Here is a 21,650-nt window from a genome sequence, read left to right as displayed (position 1 = left end):
ACCATATTTTGTCCCGCTCTGCTGCAATGCATTATAACATAATGAATTAACTTCAAAATATTGCTATTTTTTGCAGTTTTGCCCACTAAATTTTAAAATAAAAAATGATAATTTAGAACCAATTTTCTTGTTAAATCTAAGAAAACTATTACATATTTTAAAATTTTTAAAAATTCAAAATTTTAAATATGAAATTAAATTTAATTTTGAACCATAAATTGAATTAAACCATGATTAAATGAAAAGTTTTATTAATTTTGCTTGACGAATTTTGCGTAAAACATATTAAAAAAGCGTATTTTAATATTTAAACTATGAAATGACCACACTATATTTGTCCCGCTCTGCTGCAATCCATACAACATAATGAATTAGCTTCAAAATATTGCTATTTTTTGCAGTTTTGGCACTAAATTAAAATAAAAAATGATAAATTAGAACCAATTTTCTTGTTAAATCTAAGAAAACTACTACATATTTTTAAAATTTTAAAAAATTCAAAATTTAATATGAAATTAATTTAATTTTGAACCATAAATGAATTAAAAACCATGATTAATTGAAAGTTTTATTAATTTTGCTGAACGAATTTTTTGCGTAAAACTTAATTAAAAAAGCGTATTTTAAAATTAAACTATAAAATGACCACACCATATTTGTCCGCTCTGCTGCAATGCATATAACATAATGAATTAACTTCAAAATATTGCTATTTTTTGCAGTTTTGGCACTAAATTAAAATAAAAAATGATAATTAGAACCAATTTTCTGTTAAATGTAAGAAAACTATTACAAATTTTAAATTTTTTAAAAAATTCAAATTTAAATTTGAAATTAAATTTAATTTTGAACCTTAAATTGAATTAAAACCATGATTAATTGAAAGTTTTATTAATTTTGCTGACGAATTTTTTGCGTAAAACTTAATTAAAAAAGCGTATTTTAATATTTATACTATGAAATGACCACACCATATTTGTCCTGCTCTGCTGCAATGCATATAACATAATGAATTAGCTTCAAATATTGCTATTTTTTGCAGTTTTGCACTAATTAAAATTAAAAATGATAATTTAGAACCAATTTTCTTGTTAAATGTAAGAAAACTGTCACAAATTTTAAAATTTTTAAAAATTCAAAATTTAAATTTGAAATTAAATTTAATTTTGAACCTTAAATTGAATTAAAACCATGATTAATTGAAAGTTTTATTAATTTTGCTGACGAATTTTTGCGTAAAACTTAATTAAAAAAGCGTATTTTAATATTTAAACTACGAAATGAACACACCATATTTGTCCCGCTCTGCTGCAATGCATATAACATAATGAATTAGCTTCAAAATATTGCTATTTTTTGCAGTTTTGGCACTAAATTAAAATAAAAAATGATAATTTAGAACCAATTTTCTTGTTAAATCTAAGAAAACTATTACAAATTTTAAAATTTTTAAAAATTCAAAATTTAAATATGAAATTAAATTTAATTTTGAACCTTAAATTGAATTAAACCATGATTAATTGAAAGTTTTATTAATTTTGCTGACGAATTTTTGCGTAAAACTTAATTAAAAAAGCGTATTTTAATATTTAAACTATGAAATGACCACACTATATTTGTCCCGCTCTGCTGCAATGCATACAACATAATGAATTAGCTTCAAAATATTGCTATTTTTTGCAGTTTTGGCACTAAATTAAAATAAAAAATGATAATTTAGAACCAATTTTCTTGTTAAATGTAAGAAAACTATTACATATTTTAAAATTTTTAAAAATTCAAAATTTAAATTTGAAATTAAATTTAATTTTGAACCTTAAATTGAATTAAAACCATGATTAATTGAAAGTTTTATTAATTTTCCTGACGAATTTTTGCGTAAAACTTAATTAAAAAAGCGTATTTTAATATTTAAACTATGAAATGAACACACCATATTTGTCCCGCTCTGCTGCATTGCATATAAAATAATGAATTAACTTCAAAATATTGCTATTTTTTGCAGTTTTGGCACTAAATTAAAATAAAAATGATAATTTAGAACCAATTTTCTTGTTAAATGTAAGAAAACTGTTACAAATTTTAAAATTTTTAAAAAATTCAAAATTTAAATTTGAAATTAAATTTAATTTTGAACCTTAAATTGAATTAAAACCATGATTAATTGAAAGTTTTATTAATTTTGCTGACGAATTTTTGCGTAAAACTTAATTAAAAAAGCGTATTTTAATATTTAAACTATGAAATGACCACACTATATTTGTCCCGCTCTGCTGCAATGCATATAACATAATGAATTAGCTTCAAAATATTGCTATTTTTTGCAGTTTTGGCACTAAATTAAAATAAAAAATGATAATTTAGAACCAATTTTCATGTTAAATCTAAGAAAACTATTACAAATTTTAAAATTTTATAAAATTCAACATTTAAATTTGAAATTAAATTTAATTTTGAACCTTAAATTGAATTAAAACCATGATTAATTGAAAGTTTTATTAATTTTTGCTGACGAATTTTTGCGTAAAACTTAATTAAAAAAGCGTATTTTAATATTTAAACTATGAAATGACCTCACTATATTTGTCCCGCTCTGCTGCAATGCATATAAATTAATCAATTAAGCTCAAAATATCTAACTTTTTTTAAAGAATGTAGTTTTTTTTAACAGTTTTAACATTTAATTAAAATAAATTTTGACATTACTGGTATTTATTTTACGTTTAATATACAAAACTCTAATGAATTATTGAATTTTCATAAAATTTGATGTTCAAATAATGATTAATTTTAATTGTAAGACCATTATTAATTAAAAAAAACCATTATAAAAAAAAAAAACCATTATTAATTGAAAGTTTTATTAATTTTGCTGTTGAATTTTTGAGCAAAACTTAATTACAAAATTTTAATTTTTAATTTAAATTTAATTGATTTCACTTCTGTAATATTAAAAAAAAACTTAGTTATTAAAGTTTATTTTCTTATTTATGTTGTCAATTGACCACACTGTAAGCGACCGGTACGTATGCAATGCATCGAATTAATCAATTGAGTTCAAAATAACTAATTTTTTTAAATGAATTGACATTTTTTAATAGTTTTAACATTTAATTAAAATCATAATTGATAAAACTAGAAATTATTTTCCCGTTTAATATACAAAAACTCTTGCAAGTTATAAAATTTTCACCAAAATCAATGTTTAGATTTGAAATAAAGCTTAAGCCTAAGCCTAAGTATACCCTAAGCCTAAGCCTAAGCATTATTTTAATATTTAAGATGCCAAATGACTACAATGTTCAAGCACTATGCGTATATAATAATCAATTGTGCGTATAATAATCAATTTTTTTTATTAAATGATTATTTTTAATAGTTTTAACATCCTTTAAAATTAAACTATAAAATGACCACACCATATTTGTCCCGCTCTGCTGCAATGCATACAACATAATGAATTAACTTCAAAATATTGCTATTTTTTGCAGTTTTGGCACTAAATTGAAATTAAAAATGATAATTAGAACCAATTTTCCTGTCAAATGTAAGAAAACTGTCACAAATTTTAAAATTTTTGTCACAAATTTTAAAATTTTTTAAAAAATTCAAAATTTAAATTTGAAATTAAATTTAATTTTGAACCTTAAATTGAATTAAAACCATGATTAATTGAAAGTTTTATTAATTTTGCTGACGAATTTTTGCGTAAAACTTAATTAAAAAAGCGTATTTTAATATTTAAACTATAAAATGCCACACCATATTTGTCCCGCTCTGCTGCAATGCATATAACATAATGAATTGACTTCAAAATATTGCTATTTTTTGCAGTTTTGCACTAAATTAAAATTAAAAATGATAATTAGAACCAATTTTCTTGTTAAATGTAAGAAAACTATTACAAATTTTAGAATTTTTAAAAAATTCAAAATTTAAATTTGAAATTAAATTTAATTTTGAACCTTAAATTGAATTGAAACCATGATTAAATGAAGGTTTAATTAATTTTGCTGACGAATTTTTGCGTAAAACATATTTAAAAAAGCGTATTTTAATATTTAAACTATGAAATGACCACACTATATTTGTCCCGCTCTGCTGCAATCCATATAAAATAATGAATTAGCTTCAAAATATTGCTATTTTTTGCTGTTTTGGCACTAAATTAAAATTAAAAATGATAATCAGAACCAATTTTCCTGTTAAATGTAAGAAAACTGTCACAAATTTTAAAATTTTGTCACAAATTATATAATTTTTAAAAAATTCAAAATTTAAATTTGAAATTAAATTTAATTTTGAACCTTAAATTGAATTAAAACCATGATTAATTGAAAGTTTTATTAATTTTGCTGACGAATTTTTGCGTAAAACTTAATTAAAAAAGCGTATTTTAATATTTAAACTATACACTATATTTGTCCATATTTGTCCCGCTCTGCTGCATTGCATATAAATAATGAATTAACTTCAAAATATTGCTATTTTTTGCAGTTTTGGCACTAAATTAAAATAAAAATGATAATTAGAACCAATTTTCCTGTTTCTTGTTAAATGTAAGAAAACTATTACAAATTTTAAAAAATTCAACATTTAAATTTGAAATTAAATTTAATTTTGAACCTTAAATTGAATTAAAACCATGATTAATTGAAAGTTTTATTAATTTTGCTGACGAATTTTTGCGTAAAACTTAATTAAAAAAGCGTATTTTAATATTTAAACTACGAAATGAACACACCATATTTGTCCCGCTCTGCTGCATTGCATATAAAATAATGAATTAACTTCAAAATATTGCTATTTTTTGCAGTTTTGGCACTAAATTAAAATAAAAAATGATAATTTAGAACCAATTTTCTTGTTAAATGTAAGAAAACTATTACAAATTTTAAAAATTTTAAAAAATTCAACATTTAAATTTGAAATTAAATTTAATTTTGAACCTTAAATTGAATTAAAACCATGATTAATTGAAAGTTTTATTAATTTTGCTGACGAATTTTTGCGTAAAACTTAATTAAAAAAGCGTATTTTAATATTTAAACTATGAAATGACCTCACTATATTTGTCCCGCTCTGCTGCAATGCATATAAATTAATCAATTAAGCTCAAAATATCTAACTTTTTTTAAAGAATGTAGTTTTTTTTAACAGTTTTAACATTTAATTAAAATAAATTTTGACATTACTGGTATTTATTTTACGTTTAATATACAAAACTCTAATGAATTATTGAATTTTCATAAAATTTGATGTTCAAATAATGATTAATTTTAATTGTAAGACCATTATTAATTAAAAAAAAACCATTATAAAAAAAAAAAAACCATTATTAATTGAAAGTTTTATTAATTTTGCTGTTGAATTTTTGAGCAAAACTTAATTACAAAATTTTAATTTTTAATTTAAATTTAATTGATTTCACTTCTGTAATATTAAAAAAAAACTTAGTTATTAAAGTTTATTTTCTTATTTATGTTGTCAATTGACCACACTGTAAGCGACCGGTACGTATGCAATGCATCGAATTAATCAATTGAGTTCAAAATAACTAATTTTTTTAAATGAATTGACATTTTTTAATAGTTTTAACATTTAATTAAAATCATAATTGATAAAACTAGAAATTATTTTCCCGTTTAATATACAAAAACTCTTGCAAGTTATAAAATTTTCACCAAAATCAATGTTTAGATTTGAAATAAAGCTTAAGCCTAAGCCTAAGTATACCCTAAGCCTAAGCCTAAGCATTATTTTAATATTTAAGATGCCAAATGACTACAATGTTCAAGCACTATGCGTATATAATAATCAATTTTTTTTTATTAAATGATTATTTTTAATAGTTTTAACATCCTTTAAAATTAAACTATAAAATGACCACACCATATTTGTCCCGCTCTGCTGCAATGCATACAACATAATGAATTAACTTCAAAATATTGCTATTTTTTGCAGTTTTGGCACTAAATTAAAATAAAAAATGATAATTAGAACCAATTTTCCTGTCAAATGTAAGAAAACTGTCACAAATTTTAAAATTTTTAAAAAATTCAAAATTTAAATTTGAAATTAAATTTAATTTTGAACCTTAAATTGAATTAAAACCATGATTAATTGAAAGTTTTATTAATTTTCCTGACGAATTTTTGCGTAAAACTTAATTAAAAAAGCGTATTTTAATATTTAAACTATAAAATGATCACACCATACTCGTCCCGCTCTGCTGCAATGCATATAACATAATGAATTAACTTCAAAATATTGCTATTTTTTCTTAATTAAAATAAAATATGATAATTTAGAATCAATTTCCTTGTTAAATGTAAGAAAACTATTACAAGTTTTAAAATTTTTAAAAAATTCAAAATTTAAATTTTAAATTACTGAATTAAAACCATGATTAATTGAAAGTTTTATTAATTTTGCTGACGAATTTTTGCGTAAAACTTAATTAAAAAAGCGTATTTTCATATTTAAACTACGAAATGAACACACCATATTTGTCCCGCTCTGCTGCAATGCATGTAACATAATGAATTAGCTTCAAAATATTGCTATTTTTTGCAGTTTTGGCACTAAATTAAATTAAAAAATGATAATTTAGAACCTATTTTCTTGTTAAATGTGAGAAAACTATTACAAATTTTGAAATTTTTAAAAAATTCAAAATTTAAATTTTAAATTACTGAATTAAAACCATGATTAATTGAAAGTTTTATTAATTTTGCTGATGATACTTTATTACAAAAGCGTATTTCAATATTTAAACTATGAAATGACCACACCATATTTGTCCCGCTCTGCTGCAATGCATACAGCATAATGAATTAACTTCAAAATATTGCTATTTTTAGCAGTTTTGGCACTTAATTAAAATTTAATTTGATAATCTGGATGTCGTGGAAGGTTTTGATTGTTTAATTTAATAATATCGGGAGAGGTGTTTGATCGCAGGGAGATTGTCTTGGATGTAAATGTAAATGCTTGAGGTAACAGAAATATAATCATGTTCTTTATTGGCAAAGTAATAGGACAAAACGTTGATAGAGAACAATCGAAATTGGAATAAAATTACACACATATACTAAATCTTTTAACAAGGCTATGAGTTGCAATAGACAATACATGATAGATGCTCATAGTATATGAATTGATATAAGATCAAAATTCAATTAAACCATTTCGATGAATTGTAAAAGACATTAATGGATTGCTATATTAAACATTGTTTACATTTATTTAGTGCTTCGCGATGTTAAAATCCGCGACACTCCCGATGGGGAATTTAATTTGGAGATTTCGGATTTAAGGATTTGAGTGTCATTCTTCGTTTTCTGTTGAAGTTTGTTTTTGTTTTGTAGCACTTCTAGTTCGTTTAGCTATGGGTTCCTCTTGTTTATCAGTTCCATTTATTGTATCTTTCGATATTGTTGATTTGTTTTTTTCTGTTGAATTTCCAATGGATATAACATTTTAATAGGTCGATTCATTAATCTCACTCGTGGTAACTCTATTAGAGCACTTCTTATCTTATTATCCTATCCCTTATTGAGTTCCTTATTTTTACTAATTTCCAGGTACCACGAGGAGCGTTTGACTTCTTCAATAGGGACTCTAATCTCTGCGTCTTTCGGAGATTTATGTTCTACTTGTGTACGTTCTCTCAAACTGGTTAAGTATTCCTCCTTCCATATTTTCCAGAAAGTATCCAGAGTTTCCATTGTTCTTGCCAATATTTGATAAGTTTCTGTTGAGTATTTAACTTATAAGGAGTATAATCATCTCGATCATCGGTATTTCTAGTAGGTATTATTAGATATACGTCTGGTATAATAAAATCAATAGGTCTTATTGGTTAACGGATATAAGGGTACAAGTAACAGAAGATAATATTGAATATTATCGATTTAAACGAATCCCATTTGGAGTAATATCTTCACCATTTTTATTATCGGCTACACTTAACTATCATTTGGAGAATTACGACAATGAACTCGTTAACGAGATTAGAGATGTCGACAACATTATAGTATTAGCCACGTGTATCGATGAAGCTCTACACAAATATCAAGAAATGAAAAACATCTTTAACGATGCCTCAATGAATGTTAGAGAATTCTTATCAAACAACAAAGAATTCAATTCTAAGATTCCCGAACAAGATCGAGCAGAGACAAATAAGTTTAAAAAGATTCTTGGTATGAATTGGAACCCATATGAAGACATAATTTAAATAACCCTAAAACCTTGGAAGGATCAAGTACCAACAAAAAGAACAGCATTACAGTTCCTAGCCTCTCAATATGATCTCTTAGGATTCCTAACTCCATGTACAATGCCGATAAAATTATTTCTTCAAAATCTTTGGAAAGAGAAAGTAAGCTGGGACCAGTTAATACGTAAGGAGGATCAAAAGAACTGAGAATCCCTTACATGTGCATGGCCAATATACGTGAAAGATATACAACGCGTCGTAATAGACACATCACTACCCATAGCAATTCATGTTTTTGCAGATGCTTCTTCAGCTGCATACGCAGCTGCAGTGTACTTCATTCAGGACAGGAAAGCTTCTTTAGTTTTCGCCAAGTCAAGAATTGCTCTCATTAAGGATGTGACTATTCCAAGATTAGAATTATTAGCCATGCTAATAGGAGTAAATGCTGTCCAATTTGTTATTAAAGAAATGAATTAGAGAATATTGATGTCACCTTATGGTCAGATTCCAAGTGCGCATTACACTGGATAAAAAATCATTCTCGCTTACTACCAGAATTCGTCCAAAATCGAGTTGAAGAAATAAGACAAAAAAAAATTCTCATTTCGCTATATTCCAAGTTAATTTAATCCAGCTGATGTGGCCACCAGAGGACTTTCTCGACTTCGTCTTGCATATTTTGAATCATGGTGGAAAGGACCAGATTGGTTAACAGAGGAAGAATCAACATGGCCAGTCTGGGAATATAATCTCAACGAAATTCACAGCGAAGACGAAAGTGAAGAAGAAGGCCAAAAGATTGTAGCACATTTTACTATTGATAAAACCTTCAAATTAATCGACGCAAATCGATTTAGCAAGTGGTCGAGACTGATAAGAACTACTGCATTGACTCTGAAATTTATAAATTTAATATCCAAAGGAAAAATTCCTTTGTTAAAAACTTCTTCAGCAAAAGGTCGACTCAATGATAACGATTATGAACTAGCTATAGATGTATTAATCAGACAAGCCAATCAGAAGGAATAACGGAAGAAGAAATAATTAAATGGAATTTATACTATGAAGAAGGAGTCATGGAAATCTAGAAGTCGTTTAGAAAACTCAGAATTAGACGAACAAGGTTACATCCCATATATTGTCCTAGACATAATCGTATAACTGAAATCTTTATACAACGGCAACACGATGAACTGCTTCATGCTGGAATAGCTCATACGATTTCAAGTTTGAGAAAAAGATTTTGGATACCCAAAGGAAGAACAGGAGTTAAAAGAGTTTTAAATAAATGCATGGGATGCAGAAGATGGAAAGCAAAGCCGTTTAAACTGCCGACTATGCCTAATTACCCAGCATTTCGGGTAAGACGATCACGAACGTTTTCACGAGTTGGCTTGGATTATTTAGGCCCTATTTCCGTCAAAATAGAAACAGGAGTTGCAAAAAGATGGATTGCTTTATTTACATGTCTTGCAACTAGAGTAGTGCATTTAGAATTAGCATACAGTTTATCTGCAAAAAGTTTAAATGCTTTCAGAAGATTTGTTTTTGTTGCGCGGATATCCAGAAATAATTCTAAGTGATAATGTCAATCAATTTCAGTTATTTTTTCAAACCCTAATGGAACAAGAAACACAAATAACCGAATTCCTGGTTAAACATGGAATAAAATGGAGAAATATAATTCCGAAGCCGCCTTGGAGCGGAGGAGTTTACGAACGGATAATCGGTCTAACAAAGGGAACATTAAGAAAGGTTATAGGTAGAAAATTGCTAAAAGAAAAGGAGTTTATAACACTAATAGTGGAAGTTGAAAGCATAATTAATACTCGCCCATTAACCTACGTAAACTTCGACGATTCCATAATCCTAAGACCTACTGATTTTATTATACCAGACGTATGTCTAATGATACCTACTAGTAATACCGATGATCGAGATGATTATACTCCTTATAAGTTAAATACTCAACAGAAACTTATCAAACATTGGGCAAGAACAATGGAAACTCTGGATACTTTCTGGAAAATATGGAAGGAGGAATACTCAACCAGTTCGAGAGAACGTACACAAGTAGAACATAAATCTCCGAAAGACGCAGAGATTAGAGCCCCTATTAAAGAAGAAATTGTAACAGTAAACGAATCAAACGCTCCTCGTGGTACCTGGAAATTAGTAAAAATAAGGAAACTCAATAAGGGATAGGATAATAAGACCTCACGCATTTACATTTACATCCAAGACAATCTCCCTGCGACCAAACACCTCCCCCAACATTATTAAATTAAACAATCAAAACCTTCCACGACAACAACATATATGACCAGCTCCGGTGCAATGCATATGAAATAATCAACATGTTTTAAATATCTATTTTTCTTTAAATTAATTGCCATTTTTAGTAGTTTTGGAACTTAGTTAAAGTTAAATTTGATGATCTAGAACCAATTCCTTTGTCTAATATACAAATACTATTACAAAATTTAAGATTTTTAAAAATTTCAAAATTTAAATTTGAAATAAAATTTAATTTTAATTCTTAAATTAAATTAAAACCATGATTAGTTGAAAGTTTTATTAATTTCGCTGATGAATTTTTGCGCAAAATTTAATTACAAAAGCGTATTTTAATATTTAAACTATAAAATGACCACACCATATATGTCCCGCTCTGCTGCAATGCATATAACATAATGAATTAAGTTCAAAATATTGCTATTTTTAGTTGTTTTGGCACTTAATTAAAACAAAAATTGATAATTTCCTTGTTTAATGCACAAAAACTATTACAAATTCTAAGATTTTTAAAAATTTCAAATTCAAATTTTTTTAAAAAAAATAATTTTAATTGTAAAATATGAATTGAGGCCGTGACCAATTAAAAATTTTCTTAATTTCGCTACTGAAATAGTGTTAAAATCTTTAGTATTCAAGTTTTTTTTAAACTTTTTTTCATTATTATTACAGTGAAGTGACCAAAACGAACATGGCCATCCCCCAAAAAATGCATGCAAATTAATCAATAATTTGAAAATATATAATTTTTTTTAATGAAATGATATTTTTTAATAGTACCAGCATTGAATGGAAATAAAATTTAACATTATTAGAACTTATTTCCTAGTTTAACATAATAATTATGTTAAATTTTAGAACTTATTTTCTAGTTTAACATATAAAAATCTTACGAATTGTATTATTTTCAAAAAATGCAAAGTTTAAATTTTTTTAAAAAATTAATTTTAATTGTAAAATATGAATTGGGGCCGTGACCAATTAAAAATTTTATTAATTTCGCTACTTTGTTGTCAATGTTGCTCTTTTCAGAATTTTCATGTTGACCGGATCTGTCATCCGAATTTTGTAAACCAGAATAATGAATGTATGCGATAACGTTGCTAGCGTTGAAATTAAGTAAATAGGAAGTTTCATTTTCAGCAACTAAATAGTTTTGATTTAAATTAGATTACAGAATTGTTACTTCTAATGGTAAGATTTCACGCAAATAATTGTGAATTTTCCATTGTGGTAAGATTTTTCGATTTTTCATTGCTTATGTTATTAATGTCATGTTGTTGATAAAAGTAAAGAACTATAAAAGATAGAACGAAAAGTCTACCTGTTTCTGATCCTTCATTGGTATTTCCCCTGCAGTCGTGGTTATTCAAGTTATCCAAGAAATATTTGTTATCGATGTTGCTCTCTTTAGTATTTCCATGCTGACCGGATGTGTCGTCTGAGGAAAGAGTAAGTTGGTGAAAATAGATCGGAACCGCATTTTGTTGTGAACCAGGTAAGTGCATATATGTGATAATGTCATCGGTGTTGACATTAAGTGACGAAGAAGTTTTGAGCATCTAAATAACTTAGATCACAAGAAGCTATTCACTTATCTTTTCACATATTTGGAGCAAAAGTCTCACCTCTAATGGAAGGATATCGTGCTTTATCATCATTCGTTTTTAATTCTCCATTGGCATCTCGCCACACATTCCTGTATGAATCCAAATCTGAGTCAAGTGATGACTCCAAATTAGTGTGGACAATGAAATCATTATAACTAGGTGAGATAAAGCCAGGATGAGGATTGTGAACATATCAGTCTCAGATTTTGATTCTTTACTGCTTATATCCTCAGTTTCACTCACTTGAGCGAAATCAATGAACTGCGAAGGATCGGACAGAAATTCTGAGCTAAATAATGGTTCAATGTTGTTGTAATCAAAGCTATTTGAGATACCAGAATAAGTATTGTCGCAAATTATAATTTCGCGTAAACTCCTATCTAAAAATAATCCCATAATATCATAAATTATCTCTACATAAATCTAATTTCTTAAGATTTTTCACATGTGATTTTCATCATAGATACATTCAGTTATCACATTGTAATTTCTCAGTTTTTTTTAGACACTTCCGACTCTTCAGACATTGTAAAACAATCTTACAGTATCTTAAATTATCTCTCCTTAAATCTAATTTTTTTGGTTTATTACACATGTAATCTCATATCATAAATTCTCAATTCTCATGAACATTTCAAATTCTTCACATTTTTATCTTAGACACGCCCAATTACCACTCATATAAAATTAAATCCTAAAAAATGACATTATTTATTGTCTTTAAGGTCGACTACTACTCGGTTAACCAATTTCAATTCCTCCAGTTTTCTTTTATAAATTTCTTCTTTTTTTATTGCTCGGTTTGTTAACATTACGTTCTAGAAAAATAAAGGTTTATTAATCTTCCTACTGTATTGCAACTATTCAATATCAACCAGACAACCTTTCACGACAAAATTTATTGTTGCCACGAGCCGGGAACATGTCAAGTCATATTACTGCGAGCCTTCAACCGGCAAAGGAAAGGTTAGTCAATCTTCTTAAAGAAATAAATGAACTGGAACTCAAATCTCCAGAACCAAATATGAGCGGTAATAACACTAACAATGCACAAGGATGAAGCCGACCAAAACTTAACGCGACTCTCAAAGGAGTTGACAAACCAACAAGCAAAGGAAGAGATCAAATTTACTCCTTCTTCAAATATTAATGTAAATCTTCCTCATTTATCGCTCCCTACTTTCGATGGAGACCCTAGACAATGGCGACAATTTTGGAGCAGTTTTAACGCAGAAGTCCACACACAAGTGGTTCCAGAAATACAAAAATTGAATTACTTATACTCATGTCTCAAAGGAAAAGCTCTACAAGCAATATCTGGATATGATATAGCTCCAGAGAATTATGAAGTCATCAGAAAACTGCCCAATGAAAAATATGCGATCACTCAATAGTAACAACATTACTATACAACGAACTCCAATCAATTAAACGAAATGAAAGAGAATGGATTGGAACAATGAAAATATAGAACGAATACTACTCAGTTAGAAGCTTTAGGAGAAAGCCTCGAACACTCAAATATCGAAATTTTGATCGACAGCAAGTTGCCATTATAGATATTAAATAAAATATATAAACATAAAAAGAAAGACATGCCTTGGTCAATTCTCAAACTAAGAAACTTTTTAACAAGTTTAGTTAATGTGAATGAGCAGAATAAAATCTGTCAACATTCACTTACTCAAATCAATATTAAATCTACAACTATCAAACCGGAGCAAAAACAACGATACAACCCCGGAGGAACTTCAGCACTGTCGACAATAAAAGATAATCAAAATACTTCGAAAACTACAACAACGAAAAAACGACCATGTGTATTCTGCAATCAAGATCATTGGGACAGCGATTGCGTGAACTACACGACTCTCAATGCTCGACTTAATCGTCTCAAAGTATTAAAGAAATGTACTATTTGTCTTCGAGACAGTCACAAAGGACAGAATTGTAATGTCAAAAGACAATGTTTTTATTGCAAAAGCTTACATAATAGTGCTCTGTGTAATAAAAGGAATTCACTTTCTTTAAACAATACAATGTCTCAAAGAAATGAAGAGCAAGAAAGAATTGGACCTTCGAAACGAAAGGATTGTTCAACTTCTCTCTACAACTCGACATTAACAACTCGATCCAAACAGACAAAGGAAACTTTACTTTTATGTAAGGAGATAAAGGTTTTTAATTCATCACAACCTCAACTACAACAAAATGCTCTTGCATTATTTGATATTGGATCACAACTCTCCTTCATTTCCAAAAAATTATCACGTCAATTAAAGTTAACCGAAACAGAAACTCAAATTATGAGAATAGCTCCTATTTGGTATGAAAGAACCGAAATCATGTCCCACTGCTCGCATACAACTAAATGCGAATTATATCCTAAAGAAGTAGTATATTCTACAAATGCCAATATTAACTCGGAGCTAGAAAAATTTTGGAAATTAGAAACGATTGGTATTCAAGAATCACCTCAAGATGATGATGATGATCAAGCTTTAAAGCATTTCAAACGGACCATCATCAAACAGGGTAAAAGATATCAGGTTTGTTGGCCATGGAAGGACTCCAAACAAAAATTAAGCAATAATTATGGATTATGCCTGGGACGATTGAAGAATTTGATCAACCGCCTACAACATAATTCAAATCTCCATTCATATCATCAAATACTTATGGATCAACTACATTCAGGTATAATTGAAGAAGTACCTCCAAAGGATGAGGTAGGCATTATTCATTACTTACCACATCATGAAGTATTAACTCCTAGTAAATCAACAACTAAATTGAGAATAGTATACGATGCTTCAGCACATCACAAAGGTTTTAAAAGCTTAAATGAAGTATTATATCGAGGTCCAGTAATGTTACCGGATTTAGTTGGAGTAATATTACGTTTTTGGATGATGAGAATAGTAATAACGACTGATATCGAAAAGGCACTTTTACAACTAGAACTATAAAATAAGGAAAGAAATTGTACGCGTTTTCTTTGGTTAGATGATATTGACAAAGAACTAACTGATGAAAATATAAAATGTTATCGTTTTAAGAGAGTTCCTTTTGGAGTAATATCTTCCTCTTTCCTATTAGCAGCAACATTAAATTACCACCTAGAAAACCATGGTAGCGAATTAGCATGGGAGATAAGGAAGAATTTATACGTAGACAATGTTATTATACCAGCTAGTGGAACAGAAGAGGCCTTATATAAATATGAAAGAAATTTTTGGTGAAGCATCGATGAACATAAGAGAATTCCTTTCAAATGACGAAGAATTTAATGAAAGAATACCTGAACGACCTAAGCTTTCACCATTGCTTTTTGACATATTTTATCAGAAAGATAAAATATGTCAAAAAGCATCAGAAAGAATTTCAACATAAGCGATGTTTGTTGTTTGAAAAGATGGGACAATTTTCAAAAATTTGGTTGAAAAAATGGAGTAACGTTTGCATAAAGGAAATCGATGAATAGCTGGGATTAAATGTCATAGTTTGGTGAAATATTTAATCAATTGTGCAATATTAAATAATCCTGCCTGCTTTGTTTAATAAAATATAGTATATTGAATGGTAAGTGAAATATTGAATGAATTATTTGCATATTGTAAAAGTTTCAGTTTTAATTTTGGTGACGTAAATTAAATGACAATTGGAAATATGTTGACTTATTTCCAATATTTATTCTTAGGACTGCCTGGTACTTTAATGGTACCTTAATTCATTAAAAATTTAATTAATTTTGCTACTGAAATATCATTCAGAACTTAATTATCAAAGTTTATTTTATTATTTATGCTGATCAAATGAACAACCATAAATGACCAGTACCTATGCAGTGCATAAAAATTAATCAATAAGTTCAAAATGTTTATTTTTTTAATGAATTAATATTTTTTAATATTTTAACATTTAATTAAAGTGAAATTTGGTAATGCCGGGATTTATTTCATAGTTTAATGTACAAGAAATTTTAAAAATTATACGATTTTTATAAAATTTCATATTTAAATTTGAAATAAAAATTAATTTTAATTGTAAGAATGGAATAAAACGTTGACAAATCAAAAATTTGATTAATTTTGTTTCTGAAATATCATTCAGAACTTAATTATTAAAGTTTATTTTATTATTTATGCTGATCAAATGACCACAATGTATGTGATCAGTTCCGCACTAAGCGTTATAATATTCAATTTTTTTTTTATGAATTACTATTCCTTAAAAGTTTTAAATTTAATTAAAATAAAATTTGATAACAGTAGGACTTTTTATCTAGTCTAATATACAAAAACTCTTACAAATTGTAGTTTTTTCACTGAAATCACTTTTTAAATTTGATATAAAAAATACTTTTGATCGTAAAATTCAAAATTTTATTAATTATTAAAATTTTATAAATATTAACAACTGAAATATTGCTCAAAATTTAAATATTAAAGTTGTTTTATTATTTATGCCGTCAAATCACCAACCGTAAATAACCAGTACCTATGCAATACATGTGAATTAATCAATTATGTTCAAAATTCTAACTTTTTTTAATGAGTAAATAATTTTTAATAGTTTTAACATTTAATTAAAATAAAATTTGATAATAGTAGAACTTTTTCATAAAATTTGAAATTTAAATTTGAAAAAAAAATTCATTTTAATTGTAAGAATGAATTAAAACCGTCACAAATTAAAAATTTAATTAAGTTTGCTAATCAAATATTGATTATAACTTAATTTTTAAAGTTTGTTTTATTATTTATGCTGGTCAAATGACCACAATATATGTGACCAGTACCCATGCAATGCATAAAAAACAGTCAATTAAGTTCAAAATATTATTTTTTAATTAATTGATATTTTGAATAGATTTAACACCTAATTAAAATGAAATTTGATAATACTAGAATTTGTTTCCTAGTCTAATATACAAAAGTTCTTGCAAATTGTGGGATTTTCATAAACATCAATATTTAAATTTGAAATTTATTAAAGTCTGTTTTATTATTTCAGCTTTCAATCTTCCAATGTTAAATTTATGCGTCATTTTTAACTATTTGACAATGAATTCGAGATAAAATATGAATTAAAATCAAATTTTCATTAAAAAATACAAATATTTTGGAATTAATCGGCATTTTGCTTACGGTAATATATTTGACCAATGGTGATCCTTCTTTTGCAGTAAAATTTTTTTTTCACAATATTTTTTAGATGATCAATTTTAACTGTAAGAAGATTAATAGGATGAATATATTTCAATTCTATAAACCTTTAACAATCTACAAATCAGTCAAGTACCACATATTTCTACTGCATTAATAAAATTGCTTATTAATTTCCGTGTTAGGTTCATGCGCCATTTTTAACTTTTGACAACGAGTTTGAAATAAAATATGAATTGAAGTTTAATTATCATTAAAAAAAAAAACACAAATATTTTGAAATTATTCGTCATTTTGCTTAGGGTAACATTTTTATTCAAATGTTGTGAAAATTTTTTTTCACAATATTATTTGAATGATCATTTTCAACTGTAAAAAAATTAATAAAATGGATAGAAAACAATATAAATTACACTAGGTATTTTCTGCACTGTTTAACACGCTACTTATAATTGCTCAGTGGTTATCAAGTTACTCCACCTGCTGTATGGTCTTTTGTCACGTGTTTCTTGCATGAATTTAAAGATGGCAGCGAATTTTATAATCTTTTGTTGTATTTTGCTTGCATAATGTCTGCAAATTTCGTGAAGGCGTTTCTGATTTTACCGTTATTTATGTGGTGCTGTAAGGGCATATCATCAATTCAAGCACTAAATGGAGTCGACATTATGGGACGACTAATTTTGCTTATTTACACGATCATCGATATTGAAACTGCAATAAATGTCTGGTCTGATGTTTGTGTAATCCAAATGATTAATAAAGAATGTAAGGGTGAAATCCAAAAATGATGCTAGAATAAAAGAACTCGAGGCGATTTTGCATGGGCATTTTGTACTGCCATCAGGGCTGCACAGTGATATGTACACACAATGCGCTAAGATTTTTGAGAATCCAAGGAGAGCAATGAAAGTGTGTGAGCTACTAGCAAATAAAAAAAAAAGAGCTAAAACTCCACAGATTTAATTAATACTCTCTTCTGCAATTGCTGGAATAATTGTCGGCTATAAAATTGGCAGGCAACTTGGAATGAAAACAGTGTTACGTGAGCGTGTTAATGGTAAGTTTGAACTGCGCCGTGATTGTGATTTGAGATTAAATAAGGTGAGAGAGAAAATATTACTAGCTGAAGATGTGATAAACACGGACAAATCTTCACTTCAAGCTGTGAAATATGCACAAGATATGGGGGGTAAAATTGTTGCTGAAGCTTCCCCAATAAAGTGAAATAGTGAAACAAAATTACCTTTTTCTACTATATCTTTACTTGAGCTCAGCATTAAAAATTACAGCGAAGCAGAGCTTCCTAAAGAATTGAAAAACTGCCTATAATCAAACTAGGGCGCAGGGAATATTTAAAGTAATCTTATTTTCAATATCATCTAAGCTCATAGAAATGCAAAAATTTGCTTGACAGGCTTTAGTAGTCATCTTATCATAGTATTAAAGCTATTTATTTATCTGTTTATTTATTTATTTATCTTTATAATTTGCGCAGGTTAATGATAAAAAATTTAGGGTACTGGGTGTATCGTATTTGATTTTTTGTACTATGTGCACCTTATGTCTTTATAAATCTGAGTTCAAATTGATAAGGAGTATTTGAATACTAGCTATCCTAAAGTTTTTTTTTTTTTTTTTTTTTTTTTTTTTGCTTTTTTTTCCTGCTTAGATAAGTTTCTTAACATTAGGTTAGTTGCATAAAAATAGCCGAATCATAGCGTTTAGAATAGAAAACGCCAATATTTGGGATACATATAGATAACTAGCCAACTACGGGGTTTTCATTTACCTTTTTTTCTATTTGGTAAATTTCTTAGTATTTATAGCTGAATCAATTTAGGAACAAACGAAAACACTAGCATGACAAGAAAATGGTACTGGTATGACAGGAGAAGGAAGCACTGAAGTAACAAAAAAAGAGACTAGAATTACATTCTTCCCTTTTAGAGTGTGTCAATGTGTCATTTGTAGTCGTGTGTCAGCTATTTTCATGAAGGAAGAAAATGCTGAAATTAAAAGTATTCATTCAGCGGAGTAGCATAATAAGATAGACGAGATGGGTAGTATAAAAGATAACGATAGAGCGAAAGTGAAGTAATATGGTAAATCTTTTAGAACTGAAGTGGAAAATAGAAAAGTTACAAGCAAAATTAGAAAGATTGAAAAGAGGGGATAAGGTCTAAAGGCAGAGAATAAGACTTTGAAGGTAGAAAATGCTGAGTGCTGAGGAAAAGCTCGGCTTATATTCAAAGAATACATTATGTGATAAACCAATCACATATCCACCAAAAGTTGATCTTCCAAAATTGAGTCTTATATGATGGAATATCAACTAAAGCATGGCCAAAAAAAGGAAGAATAGCAAATTACCGGAAAATGTTATACCAGACACATTTAGGCCAAGGGTTAACTTGAATGAAAAAGAAACACTTGCACAAATAGAATAAACGAAATATATTCAAATTGCAAATATGTTAAATACTGCTTTTTGGACAATGCTCATAGATTGGCTGTGCAGCTAAATGCTTGCCTTTGGCGGTTTTTCTTGCGCAATAATATATAATGTCAGCAGATTAATGAGAAGACACCACGAGAATTGTTTACGTCAAACACAAGACAAGATCAATCAATCACTTTTTTGACTGATCAACTATATCAATTGCATGAGCAATCTCAACCTGCAAGTCATCACGGTCATTCTTTCCATCATCGGTTAATCCTTCGATTCTCTTTCTAACTCCAACTTAATCACAGTATTAATTTTGTTTGAGTTATTGGGAAAGCTTTTACATTCTTCATCGCTATATCTCCCACCAGATGCCCTTTTTTCGATAAATAGACTTTTAAATTCTGCTAAATTAAAATTCTGGTCTCATTTCTCTCGATGAAGCTAAGGTATGACAGCAGTAAACTAACCTCTAATAGATCTTTGCTTTCAATGTTTACAAGATCATCAAGATTGTTTAAAACATCAAGCAGCTTAATTATTAGACATCTCTCTTCCTGCACAATTTCTTCATCTTTCCGATCAAACTCAGACAACAATCCTCTATCATTTACGAGTTTCTCACTAAGACCTTTATCTAGCTTTGAAATATTACTATCATTTTGCTTAGTGTTATCCAAGTTCACTCTTGCACTGCGCGCATTTAAAATGTCATCATGGTCATTTAACTTTATGTTACCACCATAATCATCTTGTTGCAGTTTATAATCGAAAACCTTGAAATTTTTTTTATTACCTTTCATCGTTATCCCTACCCACTCAATTTCTATCTTTAGTTAGTTCATTCGATATATCTCTTTCCATTAACTCATTCGATAGATTCCTAACTTATTTAAACCTAGTGTACCACCACCTCTATCCTTACACCTCTCTCTCTGATCCCTTTATCCTATAAAGTACATCATGGTTACAGCCATGCTTCCCTACACAATCAACACATGTGCCCACGTCACCTTCTACTGCTCTGTCCTTCTACCACCCCAAATGCTCTCTTATCAATGACATGTCCCAATACCTCCCCTCTACCCTTGGTATGAGAGCATTAAGAATATATAAACATCTCTTCTGCATTGATTGAATAACCTAACCTCTCTGTATGTCTTGCACCCTTTGGTAGTCGCTACTTTCTTGATAGCTTTCGCAATCTGACAGTATTCACTGTTGGAATCAAGGATCTCCAGTATTCTACAACCTTTCTGCCACACTGTGTCGCCTATTATTTCCTCACAATTTCTGCACCTTTCTTAATGTTATCTCACTACCACCATCTATCTCTATTGTCAATCAACAGTAGAATATCAGTCAGGTCTTTTGCACTGTAACTATCATCAATTATAGTGTCATTTCGTGCTGTATAACGGTCTGCTGGATTATCTTTAGTCAGAGATTGACTGTGTTGAAAGAAGGAGAATGAATTGATGTACATTTTTAGTATGATCGGGTGGGAGAGGGATATCTCTGCTTACTTCTACCTCTCTATGTTTTTGTCCAGCGGGCAACCCTCTCCAGCAGAGTAGGGCACTGAAATTTAACCCAGTAGTTTGCCCAAGCAAAGTACTGCTTATCGATGTTACAAAAATCTCACTTCAAACCACTTATTTTAGCATAAAGTGAAACGTAACTGTCTATAAAAGATATTCATTATAGCAATGACAATAAGGTAAATATTATAATTGATTGCAAACAGAAACTAATACAACATTTTACCCAATTTTCAAGCTTTTTAGCGGTGAAAATAAAATAGCGATTAAAAACAGTGAAAAAAAAAAGAAAAAAAAAAAACCCGAAAGAAATATTATGTAGGCATACAACAGAACAAAGGAAATGTAAGACGATCTCTG

General features: G+C 28.1%; 3 protein-coding genes and 3 pseudogenes across 6 annotated transcripts; 4 read left to right on the top strand and 2 right to left on the bottom strand.

The window, feature by feature from the left end:
• Positions 1-8,713: 8,713 nt before the first annotated feature.
• On the top strand, positions 8,714-10,432 carry Bm17101 (Uncharacterized protein; the record flags this gene model as incomplete). Its single annotated transcript, XM_001896619.2, has 4 exons — positions 8,714-8,738; positions 8,862-9,087; positions 9,531-9,708; positions 9,830-10,432. The coding sequence occupies 4 exons, from the start codon at positions 8,714-8,716 to the stop codon at positions 10,430-10,432; spliced, it is 1,032 nt and encodes a 343-aa protein (XP_001896654.2).
• Positions 10,433-13,054: 2,622 nt separating this feature from the next.
• On the top strand, positions 13,055-15,101 carry Bm13534 (E239.9-1, putative; the record flags this gene model as incomplete). The annotated part of the gene is made up of 2 exons (XM_001896624.2): positions 13,055-13,163; positions 13,774-15,101. 2 exons carry the CDS (start codon positions 13,055-13,057, stop codon positions 15,099-15,101), a joined length of 1,437 nt encoding a protein of 478 aa, XP_001896659.2.
• Positions 15,102-17,776: 2,675 nt separating this feature from the next.
• Positions 17,777-17,962, top strand: Bm18279 (annotated as a pseudogene). Its single transcript has one exon. A coding segment is annotated over exon 1 (186 nt).
• Positions 17,963-18,083: 121 nt separating this feature from the next.
• Bm18278 lies at positions 18,084-18,599 on the top strand (annotated as a pseudogene). Its single transcript has one exon. A coding segment is annotated over exon 1 (516 nt).
• Positions 18,600-19,933: 1,334 nt separating this feature from the next.
• Bm10756 (Uncharacterized protein) lies at positions 19,934-20,552 on the bottom strand (the record flags this gene model as incomplete). The annotated part of the gene is made up of 2 exons (XM_043082783.1): positions 19,934-19,981; positions 20,220-20,552. The coding sequence occupies 2 exons, from the start codon at positions 20,550-20,552 to the stop codon at positions 19,934-19,936; spliced, it is 381 nt and encodes a 126-aa protein (XP_042938717.1).
• Positions 20,301-20,558, bottom strand: Bm18277 (annotated as a pseudogene). The gene has a single exon. A coding segment is annotated over exon 1 (258 nt).
• Between the last annotated feature and the right edge of the window lie 1,092 nt (positions 20,559-21,650).

Source organism: Brugia malayi (assembly GCF_000002995.4).
Source record: "Brugia malayi strain FR3 genome assembly, contig: Bm_008, whole genome shotgun sequence".
Classification (NCBI taxonomy): Eukaryota; Metazoa; Nematoda; class Chromadorea; order Rhabditida; family Onchocercidae; genus Brugia; species Brugia malayi.
The sequence above is the reverse complement of the archived record's forward strand: the minus strand, read 5'-3'. Positions and strand labels throughout refer to the sequence as shown.